The sequence below is a fragment of the Prionailurus viverrinus genome, chromosome A2 (genome assembly GCF_022837055.1).
Source record: "Prionailurus viverrinus isolate Anna chromosome A2, UM_Priviv_1.0, whole genome shotgun sequence".
NCBI lineage: Eukaryota > Metazoa > Chordata > Mammalia > Carnivora > Felidae > Prionailurus > Prionailurus viverrinus.
In genome coordinates, this window is record NC_062562.1 from 91,136,773 (window position 1) to 91,159,273 (window position 22,501).

A 22,501-nucleotide genomic window follows, 5' to 3' on the forward strand; every position below is an offset into this window, starting at 1 on the left:
AGCACTCCAGCATGCTCCCCACTCCGGGTGACCTGAGCAACAGCCCTAGCCCATCTGCGTTCCAGATTTTCAGAAATCCTATCAGAATCTGATTCTCTGATGCCAATTCCCCAATAAGGTTACCACCCCCAGTAGTGATTTAATATCATTTGTGCATTTTTATTGTTAGTTCAATAGACTTCAGACAGGTTGAAGGGGTAAGTCATCTTGAAGGAAGAAAAGCTTGTGTTTTTCATATGGCACTACTCAAAGCTAGTGCAGTGAAATAAGCATGCTCAAACACTACTAGCAGAAGCGCAAAATGATACAACCAGATCACGTTAGTAATATGTATCAAGAACCTTAAAAATGTCCATTGCCTTAGATCCAATTAATCTCTTCTTTATGATAAATTCTAAGGAAAGAATCAAATTTCCAACTAGGGTGTTCCTTACAGAGTTATTTACAAAAATACTGTTTTCAATTTTTCTCAAATGTCCATCGGGGGTTTTATTAAATCCCAAATTATCTCTATAATAGAATATTTGTCAGTCACTAAAAATCATGTTTTCAAAAAATTTAACAAGAGAAATATATTAAATGGAAAAAGGAAATAAAAAATATAGAGTGGAGAATCCCAACTTTATTTTTAAAAACACATAAGCAAAGATATGATTGCACAGAAAATACAGAGTAGGATCTTGATTTTATTATATGTGTACATGCTTTATTTACTCTTTAGATATGCTTCTTGTAGTGAATCACTTATATCACCCATGTCTTAATTATACCTATAACTGCATTATATAAATCAAATCTTCGTTTAATGATATCTTTGTAAACCAGATAAACACCATAGCCTACAACTCCTTTGCACGATTTATTTTTCCCAATGCCACTGCATACCTTCAGCTACCCCAGCATATGGGAGTTTACCTACTAAATTTGATTTTAAATGCATATTAATGCAACATTAAGTTAACTATAAGCTTTAGCTATGGTTTTGAACCTGAGTTTCTAGGATCTGAGTGATGCCAGACTTGTCTATTTTTCTTCAATCACATAGCTCTGTGTAGGTATATCTGACACTTACCTGAAATCCTCTCTTACAGGCTCCCTCAATCTCATGGAAGTCATGTTCTGTGCACAGAGGGCAAGCTTCGGCACTCTCCCACAGAAAATAGAATGTACACCCATCACAGGTGCCTGCTGGGCACTTGCTGAAATAAAAAATGAAATGACAGCTCTTATATTCAGCCAAGCCCAATAAACATTTGAGTGCCTACTGCATACTGGAAAGCAATGTGTGGGTGCAAAACCACAACTCCACACCTATTAGGATAGCTACAATCAAAAAGACAGGTAATAACGAGTTGCAAAAATGTTAAGAAATTACAACCTATATACACTGCTAATGGGACTGTAAAGAGAGACAAGTGCTTTGTAATAAGGTGGCAGTTCTTCAGACCATTACAGTTACCACATGATCCAGTAATTACGCTTCTAGATAAAAATCCAAGAGAAGTAAAAACGTTTATCCACACAAAAACCTGTACGTGAATGTTCATAACTGCATTATTTTTAACAGCCCAAAGGTGGAAACAACTCAAATGTCCTTCAGCAGATGAAGAGATAAACAAATGTGATATCACCATTCTATGGGAAATTACTTGGCCATAAAAAGGAATGCAGAAGTAATACATGCCCCAACTTGGATGAACCTCAAAAATATACTAAGTAAAAGAAGCCTATCAAAAATTCTATGTATTTGGGGCACTTGAGTGGCTCAGTAGGTGAAGCGTCCAACTCTTAATTTCGGCTCAGGTCATGATCTCACTGTTCATTAGTTCAAGCCCTTCCTTGAGCCCCACATCAGGTTCTGTGCTGACCATGCGGAGCCTGCTTGAGAGTCTCTCTTTTCCTCTCTCTGTCCCTCTCCTGCTTGCTCTGTCTCAAAATAAATAAGCTTTAAAAAAATTCTATATATTAAATGATGTTATTTTTATAAAAGTCCAAAATAAGAAAATCCACAGCAACAGTAAGTTAGTGGTAAGCTTGGAGTATGGAAGGGAGCTAAGGTAAAGAGAAGCAATAGCCAAAGGGTATAGGTCTTTTTAAGGTGATGAAAAAGCTCTAAAAATGACGATAGTGATGGCTACATATATCTATGAGTATACTAATAACCACTGGCTTGCCTGTTTTAAATGGGCAAACTGTATGGCACGGGAATTTTGTCTCTCTAAAGCTACTTTTTTTTTAATTTAAAGGAGAGACAGATATAATGACAAAAAAGTTCTGGGAGAACTTCTTGGTGGAAGGCATGCCTAAGACAAGCCTAGAATATCCAATAGGAGGTAGCCAGAAGAGAAAGGAAGAAAGTAAAGGAATGCCTGCCAGAGGGATGAAATGGTAGACGGATTGGAAGGGAATTCCAAGCTGGTCATGATCACAATGGCTTCAAGAGCAGGACAGTGCGTGGGCACAAGGCGTACAGGCGAGAACTAGGTGGTGGATGGAGGTGCCATTTCTGTTTGAAGTAATGTGTTTAGGCAAAGGTTTCAGGGAAAAGAATGATGAACTAGACCATGGTCTCGACAGTGCGGTGGGGTGGGCGGGGCGGGGGGGGGGGGGGGGGAAACATGAAAACAAAACAACCTGAAGTGAAAAGACAAACAAAACAACTACCAGATCAACACACAGCTGAAGGATGGAAATGACTGTGCACTCCTGGTTTGCCTCAGCCAGACGATGACTTCTTTCAAGAGGCAGTTACTGTCACCACCCGGTGATGACGCAGGGGCCTTAGACACAGGTGCAGGATCACACTGAACCAACCACCAGGCAGGGCTGGAATGGAGACTTTTTGAAACTGCTTGCTGGTGGGTGGGCCTATTATATCAGTTTGCCTCCTTCCTTTTAGGGACAGATAAACACAGCATGGATAAAATTAAACTGCTTTTACTGTGTAGAGAATCCTTATTGACTGAAGCAGGAGGTTATGTGGAAAGGTTCTGGTGGGAATGGCTGTTTTGTTCATGAATTCATTAAAATGGGGAGAACACTATTCCCTTCATTTGTCTACTATACTTCCCTTAAATTAAGTGTGCAAATTCAGGGCAGTGCCCTGAAAACCTCCTTTAGACCTTTGTTGCTGCTGAGTACAGGTGTCCTGAAACACCTAGGGCAAAAGATAGACACACAATCATAGGGAGAACCCCAAAACACCCCTTCTTAAGTTTTAACTTCAGATGCCTTTCTGATGATAGGCAGTCCAAAACTGTAATTTTCGGTCTACCAGCGAAGTAAAATTCCATACCCTCAGTATATATTCTCAGGGTACTCTACAATACGAACCCTGACACAGAAGTCTACAGTGCCTAAAAATGGACTACGTTTTTAGAGGCCTACCTACCCTTCCAAATGCTTGCATGCTGTAGACCAAGTCAACGTGGTGAGATGTAAATAAAAGCATGATTCTGTGTAATGTGCTTCAGAAAGAGAGGCCTGGTACTATGAGAGCTAAGAACAGTGATGAAGGGGGACGCTTTGGAAAAATGGCTTAACGCTTAACTGCCTCGATTTGTTTGTAAAAGGGAGTAAAGTATATTTAGACCAAGAAACAAAAAGAGATTTTAAAAAAAATGGTAAGTACAAGAGACAAAAATCATGCCACCTAAAAAAATGATCCCTACTTCCCATCAGTAAAACCAACTCAACATTGCACTTCTGAAAAAAATTGGGTAACCTATTAGAAATGTTTTTCAAGAACACAATTATTATTTGCATAACAATGAGTTGAAACTTTAAAGGTAATTAACTTTTTTGATCATTTAGCAAAAATTACTAAAATACTTTCCTGCTCAATTCTCTCCTTCCCAAATTATTTTGTTTTATCTTTCCCACACAGAGACATTTTCAAGGGTGGTGAGGGCTGTTTATCTTGGGCAAATAAAAGAATAAGTTTGGTAAAATTCGAGAAAAAAAAACTGAACAAATAAAAAAGAAAAGGGGAAAATTAATCAAAGTTGCAAAGAGCTCTGCAGAGAAAACCTGGGTTACAGGTGTGGCTGGACTTGCAAGTGATTTTGTGTTTTTCCACAAGTGATTCAGCCCCTCCCCCATGCTGTTTCAGATCTGTAATTTATCAGAAATGAGATGTCTGTTCCACTGCCTTCACTGGGTTGTTATAAAGGACAAAATGAGAGAACAATTTGGGAAAGTTTAAAGTACTGCAAAATATAAAAGACTATTAACAATTCACATCACTCTCTATAGAACTGGGAGAAGTACAGAATTGGGGGAAAAAATCAAGACATTGATATAACTTATAAAGCTGCCATTAGGTGTCAAAATACTGCAATGATTCAGTGCCTTTCCCCGGTAGACTCCACTTTTTAAAATATACTCTTAGGTTAAAAGCAGTTTAGTTTAGAATCAATTCTTCAATTCTTTGAACCCAACGAATCATTTACAACGTGGAACATCCAAATTTGATTCTTTGTTATAAATGTTAAGTTCCACAGTTGAATCAGCCCTTCCCTGTGAAATGACAAGGATGTAGGAAGCAGTACTAATTTCAATAGTGCTTATATATAAAAGGAAAATAGGGAAAAAAAGATGCAAGAGTATATATATATATATTTTTTTCTTCTACTAAGAACAAAAAAGCAAGTAGTAAGATAGACAAACACTTTAATGCCAAATATGTGAAACCTTTTTCCCTTTGATGACCTGTGCCACCACCATCTCTACCCCCTACCCCCTGGCCTTGTAAAGGTGTCACTAATTGTGCTTCTTTTATAATTTTTGATCCACAAGATCACCATAGAAACCAGAGAGTAGATGTCTAAAGAGCCAGTACATAATCCTGGAGAGCTGGGGTATGCAAGGCTAGAATTCCACAAGATGACCCCAGGGCTGTGAACTCTAGGTAGAGAAACCACCATCAACACAAAGGATAACCAGGTGCATCCTAATTTGGTTTTACTGTTAAACGAGGAAGACTTTCCAGTTTCCTTATTTTGCTCTGGAACTGCCTTACCACTGCGGATAGCACTGGCCATGTGTAAGAATTCAGATGAATCTTTGTTTTTTAAGTAAGTGATGTCTTGGATTCTAAATTGGATACATTTTCTGGGGGTAAAGTGGACTGAGCTATGAGTTATTAGCGTCCCCTAAATGAATCATCTTACCTAAAGCAGGGTCTACTTAGTTCATCTACTAATTCATGGGCAGTAATCTTAATTTCTTATGAACTATTACAACCCAATACTCAAACTATTGCTAATTGTTTAGACAGTTGATAAAGCAGTGTAAACTTGTTTTTGCCTGAACTTTATGCAAACTCCAAAGTTAAAATAAATTCATGTACGGTGTAAGTATGTTTCTATCCCTCCTACAGTGGGTCTCAGGAGACCGGGGGGAAAGGCCATAGTCTTAAATGCCTAGAACTTTTCTCATTTGGTGTCAGAGCACTAATGTTACTCAGACGCTTTCATGTGAGGCTTTTCTGGGTTTCTTGGGGTTCCCCTATCTCGGAGTTCACAGACGGGCATCGTCTGGCATAGGAGATGCTGACTAGCTGCCAGTAACTCCCTTCAGCTTTGGCTTCTGAGAAAGCTCAACCTTTCTCTGCTAAGAATGCCAATGGGCAGAAACCCTTCTTGTGTGGGGTCCATAAAATGGCTTTGGATCTTGCTCCAATTTTGTTTGCCCTGAGGCTGAAGAGTATAAATCACTTATGACTGAGTTTGAACATAAGATTTTTTGACCTATACCTCTTAGATCCAGGGATATAAAATTCTACCAGTCTCCTGCAAAAACCGCCCTTTTTACAGATTCCCCCCGAGGTTAATTACCAAAAGCCAGAATCTGATCAAGATCTGTACAAACTACATTAGCTGACACTCCCCAGTCCCTTTTACCTCCAGGCTCTGCAAAATCTGTCAAACTTTTGTCATCCTTATTTCAAAATGGATCCTTAAACTTTATGACTGTTTCATGACATTTTTATGTCATGTCTTAAGATTACTCATTAGTGCTGAAGCATATAATTTTAACAATTCTGTATTAGAATTTTCCATTTCTTAATCATAATGGGTTTTTACTTGTTGCTCATAGTGCTTTTATATGCCTCCTCATTTTCATTGTTCTAAGGACATATTTGGCTTTAAAATTTTAAATTCTATTGCCTTTTAAATTTAACTTGTGCAGATTTAGATATCTATTATCTGTCCATAAATAGTTCAGAGGAAAAAGAAAACAAGGAACTCCGTTAACCAATCATTATCCTCTGGCTCCTACCAACTCAAAATGGATAGACATCCTGGCTTCAACAGAACTCCCCCAAAACCAAAGAAGATACTACATTAGTGTCCTATAGGTCCAAAGACTTTGACAGAGAAACTCTCAATCAGAGCCTGTGGAATAAAGCCTCGGTACATTCAACCTCTGAACGCCTTCAGGACAGATCTCTGAAGCATCCCTTTTGTGAGATATAATATTCTCAGAGGCTATGCTTTCTTTCTTTCTTTCTTTCTTTCTTTCTTTTTTTTTTTTTTAATGAGCAACAGCCCCTCTCCACTTGGCCCTGAGACACCCACTAACTTGACTCCATCTCTGAGACTGAGGCTACACTTAAAACTGAAGATGAACTTGGATTTTGAAGGAGGTTTTGGCAAAATAGTTTTAGACTGATTTATGAACCACCCAAGCAGTTAAATATAGTTATAAGTTGAGGGAAAGAGAAAGAGAGAGCACGATGTTTTCCTCTAACTCATACCATTACTAAAGATGACCTTGTTGGAGGGAGGATGACTCATTTTAAACAAGGCACCAATAACTTGCAGATCAAATGAGTTATCCCCCAGATAAATGTGATATTTGTCTCTCTGCCTAGTGCGCTTCTTTGCAAATCTCTATCTGTGAAGAACTGGAGGGAAAAAACAGCAAGATGAAAACATGATGGTAAGAACAGAACGAGACACAGTCAGGACAACATTCCATCCTGAATGTGCCAACACAGTTATACGGCCTGGGTCCTCAGTGTTTCCTACTGTGTGAAATGAATGGGTCTGACTGAGGGATCTCTAAGGTGCTAGGACATCTCCATTATCAGAGTAAAAATGATTCCTTTTGCCCATTTTCTAATAATGCGTTTTCAAAACCTTTCCATTAATAGAAATTTCTCACATATTTGAAAGAACTCTTCAGACACAATGCTGGGTCCAAAGTTTTCCTAGTGAAAGAAGAACTTCCAAGTTTTCCAACCACCTCCGATCATGACTGGAGGCTGGAAAAGTTTCTCAGGCAGAGGCTGGAGGGGGATCTATTCAGGGATATCAGCAGTCTACTTTGTTACAAATTTGTTTGCTGGCCAAGATACAAACTGCACCAGATAATCCCAAAGTCCAGCCTGGCTCTCAGATTGCATCTGCCACAGACATCATGCTGCTAAATTTTTATCTAAAATGTCTCACACCTTCCAGACACTTTGTAGAATTAGAAACCAACTGCATTTGCCAGACCAAACAGACAGGTTGTAGTTTTCCAATTGCAGATTAGTAGGCAGCCCTGATAATTTGCTGTTCCCTCTAAACTTCAGATGAGATACATAGAGAATACACATTGCCCCTTTTCTCCTGCCCCACGACTCTGTTAAGACATTCCCATTTTCCCAGGTCACCAAGATACAGAGCCCCAACCAACATCACTACTACTAAAGTCTCCTTTCCTGGTTTGCCAAGATTCTTGGCCAAGAGAGGAGAATTCCCGGGGGTGGCATCCCTTCCAAATTGCCAAAGTCTGCTTTCTGAGATTTTTTTGGTTACAGCATATGAGATTTTTCGAGGCAAGTGCCTGGTTAGCACCTTCCTCTCTTATGGAGATCTTAAACCTCCCCAAAGAAAACTGCAAAGTAAATCCGCTTCAAAAGTAGCGTAAGAAACTGGGTTCTGTTAACAATTCCTTACTGTTAGTAGGAAATCTTTATTCAGTCCCACAGCTAAAAAAAATTCTAATTATTTCAGGACAAGCTGCTGTTTCTCATGTTCTGATCCCAGAGCTCCCCCTTGTGCCCTAATGGGAAACTGATTCAAGAAAGAACTAAAACACACTTAGATTGTTAGGTTCAAGCAGTTCCCTAGAGCAATGGTCCTCAAACCTCGATATGCATGACAATTATATACAAAGTCTTATCAAATATGAGTGAATGATTACCCTTTAGACTAAGGTATTTTAAATTAGCTTTTCAGAAAATTAAAATGCAGAACAAAGTTTGAGAGTTTGTCTCAGTGGGTTAAGATTAGTAGTTCCTAAATTTTAATATACTTAGGAATTGTCTTGCAGGTTTTCTTTTAGGATTTTGTTTTTAAGTAGTCTGTACACCCAGTGAGGAGCTCTAACTCAAAACTCCTAGATCAAGAGTCGCACGCTCCTCCATTTGAGCCAGCCAGACTCCCAGAACTGTTTTGTGTTTAAAAAATATATATTCCTATGCTCAACACTCAAGATATTCTTTATGTTTTTGGAAAGATCCAGAAATTGATTTTTAAAAGAAACCCCAAGGTATTCTGCCACGAGTGATCTTGAGAAACCCTGGCAAAGACAGTTATATTCCTGAAGTAGAATAAACGACTACAGGTTAAAGGAAAAACTACTTTTCCCCTCCCCACAAGGAAAAACTCAGTTTCTAAGTGCCATAATTTAACATCAGGAAACTTTTTTTTTTTTACCTTAAAACATCAGAACCCACCTTGGGAGAGTTAGAGTGGATATATTTTCTCATGGACAGATTGAATCTTTGGTAATATTATCTGCTTGGATGAGACACCTGGAGAGGCTTTGGAAGCCATCCAGGTAGACTCCTAGAGGCTAGACTCTGAGAGGTTCATTGCTAAGTCCAAGGAAGGACGTTATAAGTGCTACCATTAATAGAACAAGCATCTTAACTCAAAGCTATTTGGGGGGATATCAGGGAATAATTAAAGAAACTCTAAACACACCTTCTCATAAACAAAGGGTGGTTTGCTGCCTTGACTCTAGCTTGGATGCTGGCATAGGGATCCTCCACCAAATGATGCCCTTGAGCATCAGGCTCCCTCTGTCTCTTACACTGATGTCTAGTAACTTTTATTATGTTCTCCTCTGATCATATACTTCTCTCACCTTGAAAAGGTGAAAAGAAAAATTAATTCCTAGATCTATGAGAACCAGAGAAACACAGTTGGTTAAGAGGTGAATACGAGTGTCCTTTTGTGCCCCAAAGTAAACCCACAATATTGATACCCCTGGAAATACTTTTAAGATGCCGAAGCAAATGCTCAGACCACTGATTTCCAATACTGATGTCCTGATATGCGTAAGCACAATAGCTTAAAATCTCTCAATGGTTACTGCGAAACTATCAAAAACAAAACTAAGTCAGTCATTTTCTTTTAAATAAAATTTAATATAAAATTTTATTTAAAAGAAAATTATATATGTATATGTGTGTGTGTGTGTATATATACACACACATATATATTTATGTTAACTTGAGAAATACGTTCAAGTCGAACTATGATAAAGGTACCTTAATCCAACAAATATTAGAAATAAACAATCTACATACAGAACAATGAATAACTGCAAAAAACAAAAATCAGCAGACATTTAAGTGTCACTCACACCATGAAAGCATTATTTAAGTTGAGAGTTCTGAGTCCATGAAATTGCCCATTTTCTCCTAGTGTTTCTACCCAATATGGACTGTAGAAGTCGAATCTAGACTGTGGAGAGCTACTGCCTCAACTCCAGCAAGTCAAATGAACTGTATTATATATTCTATAGACCAGATTCTACCTTGGTGATTCTGCCACTATTAATCAGAAAACGCAGGAGCTGGAAATGGATCATACAAATTATCTACCCTCGCCCCTATTCTCTCACAGAGAAAGAAACCATGATTCAGAGGTTCAATTACTTCAATCTAGATCACCCAGGTGGTTCACTGTTGATCAAGAACTATAAGCCAGGTTATATATAATCCAGCTCTTAAGGAAATTGGGACTAAACAGTAAGAATAAATACAAGGATACAAACACTGTAATTATATGTTGAAATAATTTTCAAGACAATTAAGCAAACAGGAGGCGAATATGTCTTTGAGGAGACTGGGATGTACTGAGATTTGTGAGGACTTGTTCCTCTTAAGAGACACACAGCATATCCCTATAATAAAAACCTACGTATTCTTCTGTTCTCTTTCTGCTTTGCATTCATAGGGACCATGTTTTAAAATAGTAAGATTCTGGGGAGTTTTGATTCCTCACAATAAATACAAATGTGAAACAATCACATAGAAATAAGAATACCTGGGGACTGAAATCACTCCTGCTCCTGGTTTAGTAGGATTGCACCTCATTTTCACAGCAGTTGATCGGCCATTAACACAAGATGTTGTAGTTGTAGAAGACCTATTGAAAGGCAAATGTCATTCCACAGAACAGACATGACATAGATCACCAAGACATAAATATCCTGTGTAGAACTACTTCTATACTCTGTGAAACAATGAAAAAGAAAAATGTGTCCAAGTTCACTAATTGAGAATTTTAATACAAACTGGGCTCATTTGCTTTCACTGCCAATGAAGAGTTGACTATTTTCTCAGCTAAAGCAATACGCTATCATCAAGGTGTTTAGCAGAGTTACTATAATTATAATCAAAGTCACAATCAAAAAAAATTTTTAAAGGGAAGAGAAGCCATATCTACTTTTGCTGTTATTAAGATGTGTGAATTACAAACACTGTCTAGACAATGAAGTAGAGTCTCTATTGCCTAATTTAAAAGAATATATATAACAGAAAAAAGACATCTATCTGAACTATAACACTTGCAAAATATTTCATGTTTCCTACTTTACACTCAGTCTTCCATTTACAAACTAATCACAGATTACCTGTTAAGTATAAGCTACGACTCTAGGCACCCTGAAGAGACATTCTTTTGATTAAAATTGTCAAGGTAAGCGGCATCTTCACTTACTTATAAAAGAAATGCACATCTGGTATTTGGCTAGGTGGAAGTGGAAACATATCTTCTTTTATATTAATATTTTGCAATGTAGTTTCAACTGTCACTCCTAGATAACAATAAAAAAAAGCTATTAAGCAATACAGGAAAATTAGGTTTATTTAGTTTCTGTGTATATGAATAGAAAACAGCTTCACTTTGATACTGTCATTTGACCAGAAATATCGTATTAAATTAATGTGTTCATGGTAAGACTAAGAACCTTACGAAGCTCTATAGAATAAAAAATAAAACAATCTACTCCCTAGCTCTGTTATTTTGTTTAAGTCACTTCACTTCCCTGGGTGTTATGTCCTAATTTGTAAAATTCAAGAAGTAATTGAGATAATCTCTAAAGCCCCTTCCAGCTCTGACATTTCAATAATCTAACAATATAAAAAGTTAGTTTTTGTAGAACAAGCTGGGTTATTTTGCTAATACAGCTTTCAACTCAGTATAGATATACTTGAGAAAACAAAAAATTTTGTGCCCTAATAATTTCCAGAAAATAACTCCAAAACTTGTTTAATCTAAAAGTCAGGCATTTTTCTCATTCCTGGTAGGGAAAATGAGAGCAGAGCCAAAATGCAAGCAATCACAGCAACCTCTCCTTCAGACGAGGAGTTCTGATGCTGAGCACAAGCTTGGTGACTGACCTTGGTGCTGAAAATTAAAGCTCAATTCCTCTGGAGTCTATAGCAATGGTCCTCAAATCTGCTGTATGTTAGAATCACCCATGAAGCTTGTTAGATTGATATGTGTTAAATGTTTTATCATCATACCAGAGGTTGTAATGAACTGGATCCCTAAAAATAACTGAGAGGTCATTCTTCAAACTTTCCTATACCTTCCAGTCCACAAAGACAGAAGAAACAGGTAGGGAATAAAACTTGGCACATTCACCATTGCTAAGTGTCACTGGCTTACTTCTCATACAAGAAAATATTATGAAAACTGGTGGTAAATATTATGATTTAGATTTATACATTACTTCTTTTACTATTATTTTGTTTATAGTTTTGGTTTCCAAACTTATTTTGCTTCTTAAATTCCTAGAGAACTTGATGAAAGGCACAGACTCTCAAAAAACATCTTATCACATATGAGTTAATATGTAAACTCAGAAGATACTTGTACTCACTTAGATGGATCAATAGATCTCAATTGTAGGAGCTTTTTAACCATGTTACAAAGGGATTAGAATTACCTATAGCCTCCATCATCTATGGCAAATACCAACACAATGACAAGTTATCAGTACTATAATTTTAGAATAACTGCATGCATGCATATAGGAACGAAATGAAGCTTACCTAAAAATGTATCTGCCAGAATGATGGACTGTGATGATAAGGCTGCTCGGAAACCCTTACTCTCAGAGGGAATAATAGTTGACTGGCATACATATGCTCCTACCAAATTCGTGTAATCATCTGACCCTGCCACCATTTCCTTTACTGTAAAGTCTGTTATATTGTTGGTACAAAGAGCCATCTTCTTCCCCTAGGAAAACAAAGTCATCAAGAGGTTTTACTGAAGAGTCATTCTCTAAAGTGGATCTCAAGAGAGCTAATGACTCTAGTAGAGCAGTGGCTCTCTCCTCACTGCAGAGATTCTGCTTTCAATAAAAGGAAGTGGGGCCCAGGCACCAGCATTTAAAAAAAAAAAAAAAAAAAGCTCTTGAGGAATTCCAATGTCTAACCAGGGTTGAGAGTCATTTAAGTTATAATGAATGTATACACTCAATACTACACTGCTCATCCAACTACAAGCATCATTTTTGCTGATGAAAGCCATCTAATTTAAGGAACTAAAATCATCTATGAAACCATTGATTCATAGGATAGCAATGCATTCAAAGAGACCAGATAACTCTGAGTGAAGGTTTTAATTCCAAAGGAGAAGACTTGCTCTTCCTTCTCCTTTACCGGCCTATTGTGGCAGAAAGGAAATGTGAAGGCTGAAGAAGAAAGCATAAAAGCCATATTGGAGCAAAATCATAGGACCCCCGTCTAAGTTCTTAATAGTTGGCCACTACATGTGTCTTTACTCAATGACATGTACCTACTCAACTACACAGTAAGTTGAAGAGAATACAGAGATTTACTTTTTTAATCATTTAATCAGTTGGAATATATAAAGTTAAAAGGCTATTTAAATATACTCTAGTCCCACTGCAAATGACCATAGCTTTCTCTACAATTTCTATGAAGGAATATATAAGGGGGAAAAGGACATGATTTTACTGATCTTAGATGTAAAGTAAGCACACATGAACATAAAGAAAAGAATACAGATTTATCTTTCTTAATGCAGCTAACAATCCAAACTTAAAAAATTTTCTCCCTCTACCAAGCCTTCTCACACTACAGGTACAATATACTTTTACTAAGCTTAAATTAAATGGCTGAAGCCAAGAAGATGAAAACAATGGAAAAAATGAGAGAGAAACTACTGAGGAAAGAAAGAGGTAAACTACAATAAAAGGAATGAGGACAAAAAGGAAAGAAAGAGGACAGAAAAGAAGAGGGGAAAGATGGAAGGAAAGGCAGTGGTAACACAGGCACAAGAACAAAAAAAAGCATAATATAATGTGTAACTAATCTCATTCACTGCTCCACTCAGTATTCAACATAACAGGTATTTAATATTTATTTATTTGTCAAATGAACTGAGTAAGCAATAAAGTGTGTTTGATCTCTCCCTGTAAAATCAGGACAGGACAAACACTATACCAAATAAATTTACAGATCTTTTTGTCTGAAAACATCTGTGGTCATCAGATCTCGTTTTGTTTCCTTTGCACAAAGTGTGGCACAGCATCTCATAATGAAGACCACTGGAGATGCCAAAGTTAATATGGAAAGAAACATGGAGGAAATGCCTTATTACATTTTCATCATTGCTAATGGTGTATACATATACATACTCTCTCCTACCCCAACCTCATAGATCTATAAAAATACTGGGCATATAGTCCTGTAATTCTTCCCATTACCAGCATTAATTGAGGTTCTGCTTCTTCCCATAGAAAAATAAGATCCCATTATTTATTAGCAGACACTACCTGATCAAGCGACATTTGTCTCCTGCTTACCTCCTTTTTTATTGTTGAATAAACTTCCTCTTGGAAGTCTTTTTCTTTTAAAACGGACGACATAAAGAACAGTAAAACTTTCCCAAACCAAAACTGCCAGACTGAAAAATAGGTGGGACTGACAAGCCTGACCCATTTTTACAAAAAATGAAAGATGCTTCAAGTACCTATACCATAACTCCAAGCTTTGGGCTTCAGTTGGCTAGATAAGTGCCTTGATGAATGCAGAACCAGACAAGGTTGGCCCTGCTGGAGAAAGCTGCCAGCCGGCCTGCTAGGAGGCAACACAGAATTTAAGCAATCACAGCTCAGTTTCTGACATTTGATTGTTAGTTCCCATAGAGATTTTATTGGGCCATCAACACAGAAAATATCAACTCAGGCAAAGCTGAAATACAGCTCCATCTCACTTTGACAGCCAGAACTCACCTCATGCCCACATAAACTAATATTGAAGAAATGGAAGTATTTTGTTCCTTTGGAAGTAAAGCTGGGTCCATTCATTAACGAGCCCACGCTGCTGAGGTTGCTGAAGTCATAGTGCAAACTCTGATTTTCTTTTTCATGGTGGAAAAAGCAGTCACTATAGCAAACTGAGTGGTCCTTTGATTAGAGATTAAGAAATTAAAAAATATACAGCACAAAAGAAAATATTAGCTGCTATGAACAATGTGTTTCCAAAAAGTTCTATGTTTGAAACTCTTTCAGTAATTTTGTCCTAGTTATATTTTACCATACGAATATAGAGAATTTCCAAACACTAATTAGATTTTCCTAGGTAGAGTTCAGGAAAATCAGCATTTCTTAAAAGTAAGAGTGAAGTTACTCCAAAACTAGTTTCTTGTATTAAGGTATTTTAATAAACAGCCACAAATCCCTGTTACACCAGTGTCAACATACAGTAAAACTACTTTCTCTTTCACCCAAAAATGCCATCAACCTTTGCCCTTAAAATGTTCTAAGATATACTTGTTCTCCATATATTTCTATGCCCCGCCTACAGAGGTAGTTTACTTGCTTTACCTTAACAGAAGACACAAAATATCAATTTTAGTATTTTTGGAAGGCATTCTTATTTGAGTGCTTTCCTTACTATTTTATGCCCCCAGGAATTAGGACCTTCATGGCACATATTAAGTGCTTAAGAAATGTTAAGGGCAGAAAACACACACACAAAAATGAAAAAGCCATTTCTAAATATAGCCAGCAACTTTGTAGTTGCCGGAGAAATATTAAAGGGAACTTCTGAGTTTCTTTATGAAGGTGTGTCTTCCCAGGAACAATTGAAATGCACACTCACTTACCTGAGTGCTTCTACTCCCAGGCCCACATGGAATACAAGCCTCCTTGCCATAGACTTGATGTATGGACAGGTAGGTGTCAGGTGGACACTCCTTGCACTGGTTGGTTTCTTTCTCAATGTAGTGGCCTGGGGGGCAGGGGACACACGATGAGCCCGACTGTTCAGAACCGAGGGCACAGGCACGGCATGAGGACGCCACCCCATCAACTGCATTAGTGGCAGTGATAGAATAAATCTTCACCATGTCATTGATGAACCGTCTATTCTAAAAAGAGAGCAGAAAGTAATGACTTCTGCCTTGGGGCTGAGTTGTAAAACCAGAGTGTTTTGTGTTGATATCACCAAAGAACCAAGCAGAGTGTTCCAGCCGAACAGTTTATCAGTGACAATGGATTAATATTATTTCTTCTCAGTTCTTTTAAAAAACAACCTTCGATCTTAACACTAGAAGCTAATTTCCTCAGTAATCGAGTTCCAGGAGTTTAGCCACCATCACTACAAGATCTGTCATAACTGGTACAAACTCAGGCACGTTTATAGGCTTTACATCTGGATGAACTGGTATGGTTTAACAGTGGAACAACTTTATCTCCCATACTTGTTTATTCGGATATAAGCCTAAAAGTAATGATACCATAGGATGTTTGCAGTGTGGCAAGTGAAAAAGCTTTGGACAAGGGAGTAGTCTTGGAAGACCAGGACTCTGGTCCTCACCCAAACACTGTGTAATACTGATGCCATCACACCACCCCTTTGGGACTCTCTCTCCCTCTCTAGTCCTTTCCCTAGCCTATGACTGATTTCCACCAAAAAGATGCATAGTAGAGAGCAAAACCTGGCCCTGACTATACTCCTTCTTCTGACACTGCATCAAAGAAGATCTAGTTCCCACCAGGCAACGGGCACCACTTTATCAGTAGACAGCAATGCTAACCGAGACAACTTAATGTTTGTTTCTTGTCTGGGGAAAAGAAAAAAGTCAAGGAAGCATTCCATAGCACATTCATGCCCCACATTATGGTAATCCAAACACTGGTCAAGAACAATTAGAGTCAAGTAACATCTGGGAATGGGTTCCCTGATGAAAGTCTGAAGAGAAAAGAGAAAATGTTCTGCATTTGCTACCACAGTGGTTTACTTTGTTTTCACCTTGGATAGTCACGTCTATGGAGATCCACAAAAATAACAGTCCTGCTACTATTGAAACATACGATGGAATTTACGTACGGGAGAATTAAGGTCTACTCTAGCAGGAAAAGTAAAAGAGAATAAATAATTCTGTGTGTTAACCCACTCATGTGTAATACGCACTCTCCAGGCTGTAAAAGGAGACACAACTACAAGGAAATAATAAACTAACACCAGTTGTTGGCTCCTGGACAAATGTCAGATCATTCAGAAAAAGAGGAAGACGGTCACCAGCCTTCTCAAAGTCTCAGAAAGCTTTAACAATATGTTTTTAAATAACTACAAAATTAGATTTTGTTTCTCTTAAGCTTTCAGCAAATCTATCTGTTCAGTGGAGAACAATCCAGAGATACACTGTGTTACTCAATTCCATACATTCTTGCTCTCAAAAAATATATATACCATTTTTGTACAAATCTACTCCATAACCAAATGATTGATTCTACATCAATAAAAAAAACTAAGTCTTTTCCTCCAAGAGATTTGAATGATCATTTTGTATGAATTTCCATTGGGAGCATCATCTTTGTGTTAAAAAAAAAAAGTGCGAGGAACTTACATCTTGGCCCTGATTAGTTCTCTGGAATGCCCATGTAAATGTAAATGTTGCATTCTTGAAGATGATGTGGGTATAAGCTTGTTTTTCTTTGGTTCCACCCCATGATTCCACCACGTTGGTACTTTTTCTATTAATATCCTAAAATATAGTAGAAAAATATAAACAAAAAAGGCATAAACTCAGTATGGATATACATATGTATACACTAGAAATATGTGTGTATTTACAGTAATCCCTGTAAGGTTGGTGAATATTTATCTGGAGGGCACATAACTCTAGAGCTCTCAAAACATGCTTCAAGTCTACATAAGCACTCACTAGCTTATTAATTACAATTTCTAAACCACGTTGTCAATGTAACCTGAAAGAGGTCTCAAATTATAGTGTATTTAAGGGTGTGTGTGTGTGTGTGTGGGTGTGTGTGTGTGTGTGTGTGTGTGTGTGTGTCTGTGTGTGCGCCTACAAGCATATGACTCTAGCTTAGGAAATACACTTAGAAGGGAAATGTAATTCCTCAAACTTCTCACAGTAAACTTCTAGAACCCTCACAGAATAGCAAGGTTTTCCATGTTTATCTTTTTTCGTTGAGAGATTCTGCCAGGCAGGTCTTGCACAGGAATTGTAAGTTCCCCATGAACTATACTTGCAACTTCCAGGCTTCCCCAAGTGCAGACTAACCAGAACATTATTTTAAGTTCATGAAATCTTCTCCTGCTTAAACCTGAATTCCAAAGGATAATTTTGTATCATATTTTATTTCTGATTTCCTTAGCTAAATTCAATATTCAGAATAATATACAAAGGTATAACATTTCAACCAACATGCTGTCATTAATGTGGTGAGAAGGCAAATATAGTCAACCGATGTAATATGCATCTAATTAATTTGAAGTGAAAACTTCAGCTAACCTTGAATTTTCTAATTAGTGTTGACTGCAGAAACCTTAAGAGAGGGCTTAGAAATTTGGATAGGCTTCTGTTATCTGGGATGTTGACAATACAGTGGCATGAGCTCAAAATATGTCTGTTTCTTTCTATGATGTAAACATAGGAGTCAAACATTATAACGTAATCAAATATGGTACAAAGATATGTGTCTTGAGTTTACACCACAGAAAGGAATAGCAGAATGTGTTTGTCATACATTGCAGAACTTCCCCAGCTTACTAAACAACCAAACCAGGATACATGCCACTTCCTAAAAGAAGCTCATACAACACAGATAGTGCTTTGTTAAACACTATCTTTCTAGATGCTTATTCCAATAATAAAAGGAACTTAATGCATTTTTGCAAATAATACCGTCTCACCTCTGTAAAACACTGCATGATTCTGACAGCATTCCTATATGCTATTTAATGATATCACAAAAAAATCCTATGAGAAAACCAAATCTAACAGAGAGGAAAGAAAATGAGCAGATTCTGCTATGAGCTAAAAACTATAAGGTTGATTCATGAAAATAAATACCTGTGATCCCTACCCTCAAGAGTGCTTGGCCAAGTGAGAGAGACAAAAACATCAATACAGTCACATGACTAAAATAGAGTTTTCTTGAAGGGTTTCAGGAGCACACTGGAGAGAGTGGCTAATTTTACTTAAAGGATTGAAAGAAAGCTTCCCAGAAGAGGTGACGTTTGAGCAAGGCTTGAATTATGAGTGAGAGTTCACCAGACAAAAGGGGAAAAGGAAGAATGTTATTCTGGCTTAGAGTGTCAAGGCATGAGAACTGAAGTACAGGGTGTTCCTGTAACAAATTCAGGGTGTCTACAGAGATGTGAGTAGTAATAACAGTAGGCTTGGTAACAGAGGCTGGGCTAAGACTACAGAAAGCCATATAGATACCATGCTAAGGAATTTTAAGTGTATTCAAAGGCTGCTAGTTCTTAAAACTGAGTTGATGTTAGGACTACTCCCATGGCTGGTTAAAATACAGATTTAGTCTCATTACAACTAGGATGAAGCTCAGAAAGCTACGTTTCTAACAAATTCTCAGGTGATGCTGGTCCAGGGACCATATTTTAATAACCATTGCCACAGGCAATAAAAAAACCACCAAGGGAAAGTAGGTAGATTTGATGTTGAGGCCTCTAATAGTGTTTGTACGTTTATAAAGATAATTTTGATAGCAGCATATATGAGAGAATTGAGAAAAAAGAATAGAGACTGCTGTTGAGAAATAATGGGAGTCTGGATTTCAGCAATGGCACCAAGGATGAAGAGGAATTAAAGGGTTAAAGAAATCGGCAGAGCTGGGAATTGAATATTTATTGGTTATTTGTGGTGTAATAAATGGATGTGTTAAAGATAATTCATGATCTTCTTTTACTACTACAATGTCAATTTTTCTTTTTCAGAACAAAATAGTCTGCCTTCCTTTAATCTGGTAGTAATCACAAATATTTAAATCTTCATCTTGTATATCATGTAGGAAATTGTTAATAGCCTGTTAATGAGCTGCTAAAAGACTATTGGGAAAAAAAGCAAAAACAAATCATGTCTATGAAGTCACTACTTACAGTGCTAAAATCCTAGCCAACAACCTAACAGCCACATGAGGTCTTAATAAATTTTGTGTTGCTACTTTTATCAACCTAAGACTTGAAATATATGGGCATCAAGAAAAAGTAGGTGAAATTAGAACATGGACAGAGTAAAGTCCTTTGTCTACATTTATTAAACTTAACAACGAACAGTTTTCTTTCTTCCTGATGCCTTACACTCCCATTATATTCTACCTTCACTTTATTAATACAGGTTTTTCCCTCCTGATGGTTTGAAGTACTGAATGGTTATTAGAGACGAATTTTTCATCGTGCTGGTGGCATATTTTTAGGAAGGAATTTTTACTAGATTAATATTTCCTGACTTCCGTCAATTGCCCAAGCCCACTCACTCAGTCTTTCCCATGAAGAACACAAGCTTTCTTTGTGGGTTACATTGCACATTTCTTAGTGACTTCTTTAGACATTTAAAAACAATTTTTTTTAATGTTAATTTACTTTTGAGAGAGACAGAGTGTGAGTAGGGGAGGGGCAGAGAGAGAGGAAGACACAGAATCCGAAGCAGGCTCCAGGGTCTGGGCTGTCAGCACAGAGCTCAACGCAGGGCTGGAACTCAGGAACCGTGAGATCATGACCTGAGTGGAAGTCAGAAGTCAGAAGCTCAACCGACTGAGCCACTCAGGTGCCCCTAGGTATTTTTTAATTTTTTGCAAGGGCCTAAGAATAGGAAGGAAAATGGAATTCTTATCCCAACTTGCATAAATGAATTGACACTTGAAAGAAAACGCTAAGCTTAGAAACCCGCCTTTGAAAGCCTCTCTTTCACTTACCACCATGAAATACAGAACACAGTCAGCTGAACAGAGGGTCTCAAAGACAAATGTTATTCTTCCAAGTTCAGAACCCATGGCTCCAGTCATAGATGTTGGTGGTCTAGTTGACAGATTAAAATTACAATATTTATAGTATTTTGTAAATACAATATGGAACAAAACTAAGTCACTTTTTCTATTAAGCTTTGAAAGCCATGCTCATCTCTTCTCCTAATCAATGGCTGCCTCCAGCCACAACTTCTTCCTCACTCAATCTCTGCACACCCATACCATTCCAGTAGTCTACACAACCATGTTAATGTGCTTGAATCTCCTACTATAAATACTACCATCCATTCTAAAGCAGGAAAAAGATGCCTTCTAGGCCTACTAGGAAGCTTCAACATGGGGAACTAAACCCAAATGGATTTAAAGAGTTATAACATACTACTTTACAGAGAAAACTGAGAGAAAAATAAATATATAAACCAAAGGATACTCCCATAAACTACTTGGACTAAGACCTCTTCATTAAGCATCCAAGAATCATGGTCATTGTAACATTTGGACAGAATTAGTGTTAAAAGCTTTGAGCTTCATCTAAGTAATATACAACTAACAGTTATAATTTCTCAATAACCAATTTTACAGATATTCTTAAATGTAATACATTATCCTATAACAACCTGTTACTTGCTAAGTCCGTCACAATGTAAGTATATGTTATGAAGGCAGTCATACTTCAACTATTTCTAGAGGGAAGCAGGCATGAGGATTCTTACAGAAGGGAATCAGAATTGGTTTTCCTTACTTAAATCCTGGGATATGCAAGTTTAAGATCAGGTAATCATTATCCGAACCTCCAGCCCCACTCTGGATATGATCTCCAGCCACCTCCCAACCTGGAAATGAGATAAGGCATCTTTATCAGTAAAAATTCCGTTAATGATTTCCAACAACCTTTTTAAATAAGGTTTAAAAAACGGACTACTGGTGCTTATGTTCAAAGTTAGAAATACTCCCCCCAAATTCCCTATTTTTACATTGCAGTAGCAAATTACATGCAGAGGTAGACTCCTAAATATCAATAGACATTCTATATGATTCCTCAGGAAGAATCAAGTAATACATACTTTTTCACCGAACCTATTCAATGAGAAAACTAACAAGTTTTCTCAATTAGGCTTTTTTTTTTTTAACTAAAACAGATGGTCTTTATCCATTCTAATAAATTGAGATGGAAAATCTTATTCTTCAGGTAACCAACGGAAACTAAAAATGTCAAATTACTTAATGAAGATTTGGGGTCCAGTGTTCTTTCTTATAGTTTGCTATATTATTGTTCCCTAATTTAAAACTCCTGTTCTGGGGTTGCGGCAAGATGGCGGCTTAGGAGGACGCTGGGCTCACCGCACGTCCTGCTGATCACTTAGATTCCATCTACATCTGCCTAAATAACCCAGAAAACCGCCAGAGGATTAGCAGAACGGAGTCGCCGGAGCCAAACGCAGACGAGAGGCCCACGGAAGAGGGTAGGAAGGGTGGCGAGGCGGTGCGCGCTCCACGGACTGGCGGGAGGGAGCCGGGGCGGAGGGGCGGCTCGCCGGCCAAGCACAGCCACCGAGTCTGGCTTGCAAAAGCGGAGGGGCCTGACGGACTGTGTTCCCACAACAAGCGCGACTTAGCGTCTGGGAGGTCATAAGTTAACAGCTCTGCTCGGAAAGCGGGAAGGCTGGAGGACAAAGGGAGGGAGAGCTGCTGAGCCCCCTGACAACAGAGCTCAGTTTGGTGGGGAACAAAGGCGCTCGCCAGCGCCATCTCCCCCGCCCATCCCCCAGCCGAAATCCCAAAGGGAACCGGTTCCTGCCAGGGAACTTGCTCGCTCCGTGCAAACACCCAACTCTGCGCTTCTGTGGAGCCAAACCTCCGGCAGCGGATCTGACTCCCTCCCGCTGCCACAGGGCCCCTCCTGAAGTGGATCACCTAAGGAGAATCGAACTAAGCC

General features: G+C 38.1%; 1 protein-coding gene across 1 annotated transcript in view; it reads right to left on the reverse strand.

The window, feature by feature from the left end:
- ELAPOR2 (endosome-lysosome associated apoptosis and autophagy regulator family member 2) overlaps positions 1 to 22,501 on the reverse strand; it is a 185,840-nt gene that overhangs the window by 17,670 nt on the left and 145,669 nt on the right. Inside the window, exons 11-19 of the mRNA XM_047848990.1 lie at positions 21,308 to 21,398; positions 20,515 to 20,617; positions 17,181 to 17,318; positions 15,435 to 15,698; positions 14,560 to 14,733; positions 12,347 to 12,536; positions 11,007 to 11,103; positions 10,332 to 10,433; positions 1,073 to 1,199 (exon numbers count right to left, since the gene is read on the reverse strand). Of these exons, the coding sequence (XP_047704946.1) occupies positions 1,073 to 1,199; positions 10,332 to 10,433; positions 11,007 to 11,103; positions 12,347 to 12,536; positions 14,560 to 14,733; positions 15,435 to 15,698; positions 17,181 to 17,318; positions 20,515 to 20,617; positions 21,308 to 21,398 (1,286 nt within the window). The remainder of the gene's footprint in view (positions 1 to 1,072; positions 1,200 to 10,331; positions 10,434 to 11,006; positions 11,104 to 12,346; positions 12,537 to 14,559; positions 14,734 to 15,434; positions 15,699 to 17,180; positions 17,319 to 20,514; positions 20,618 to 21,307; positions 21,399 to 22,501) is intronic.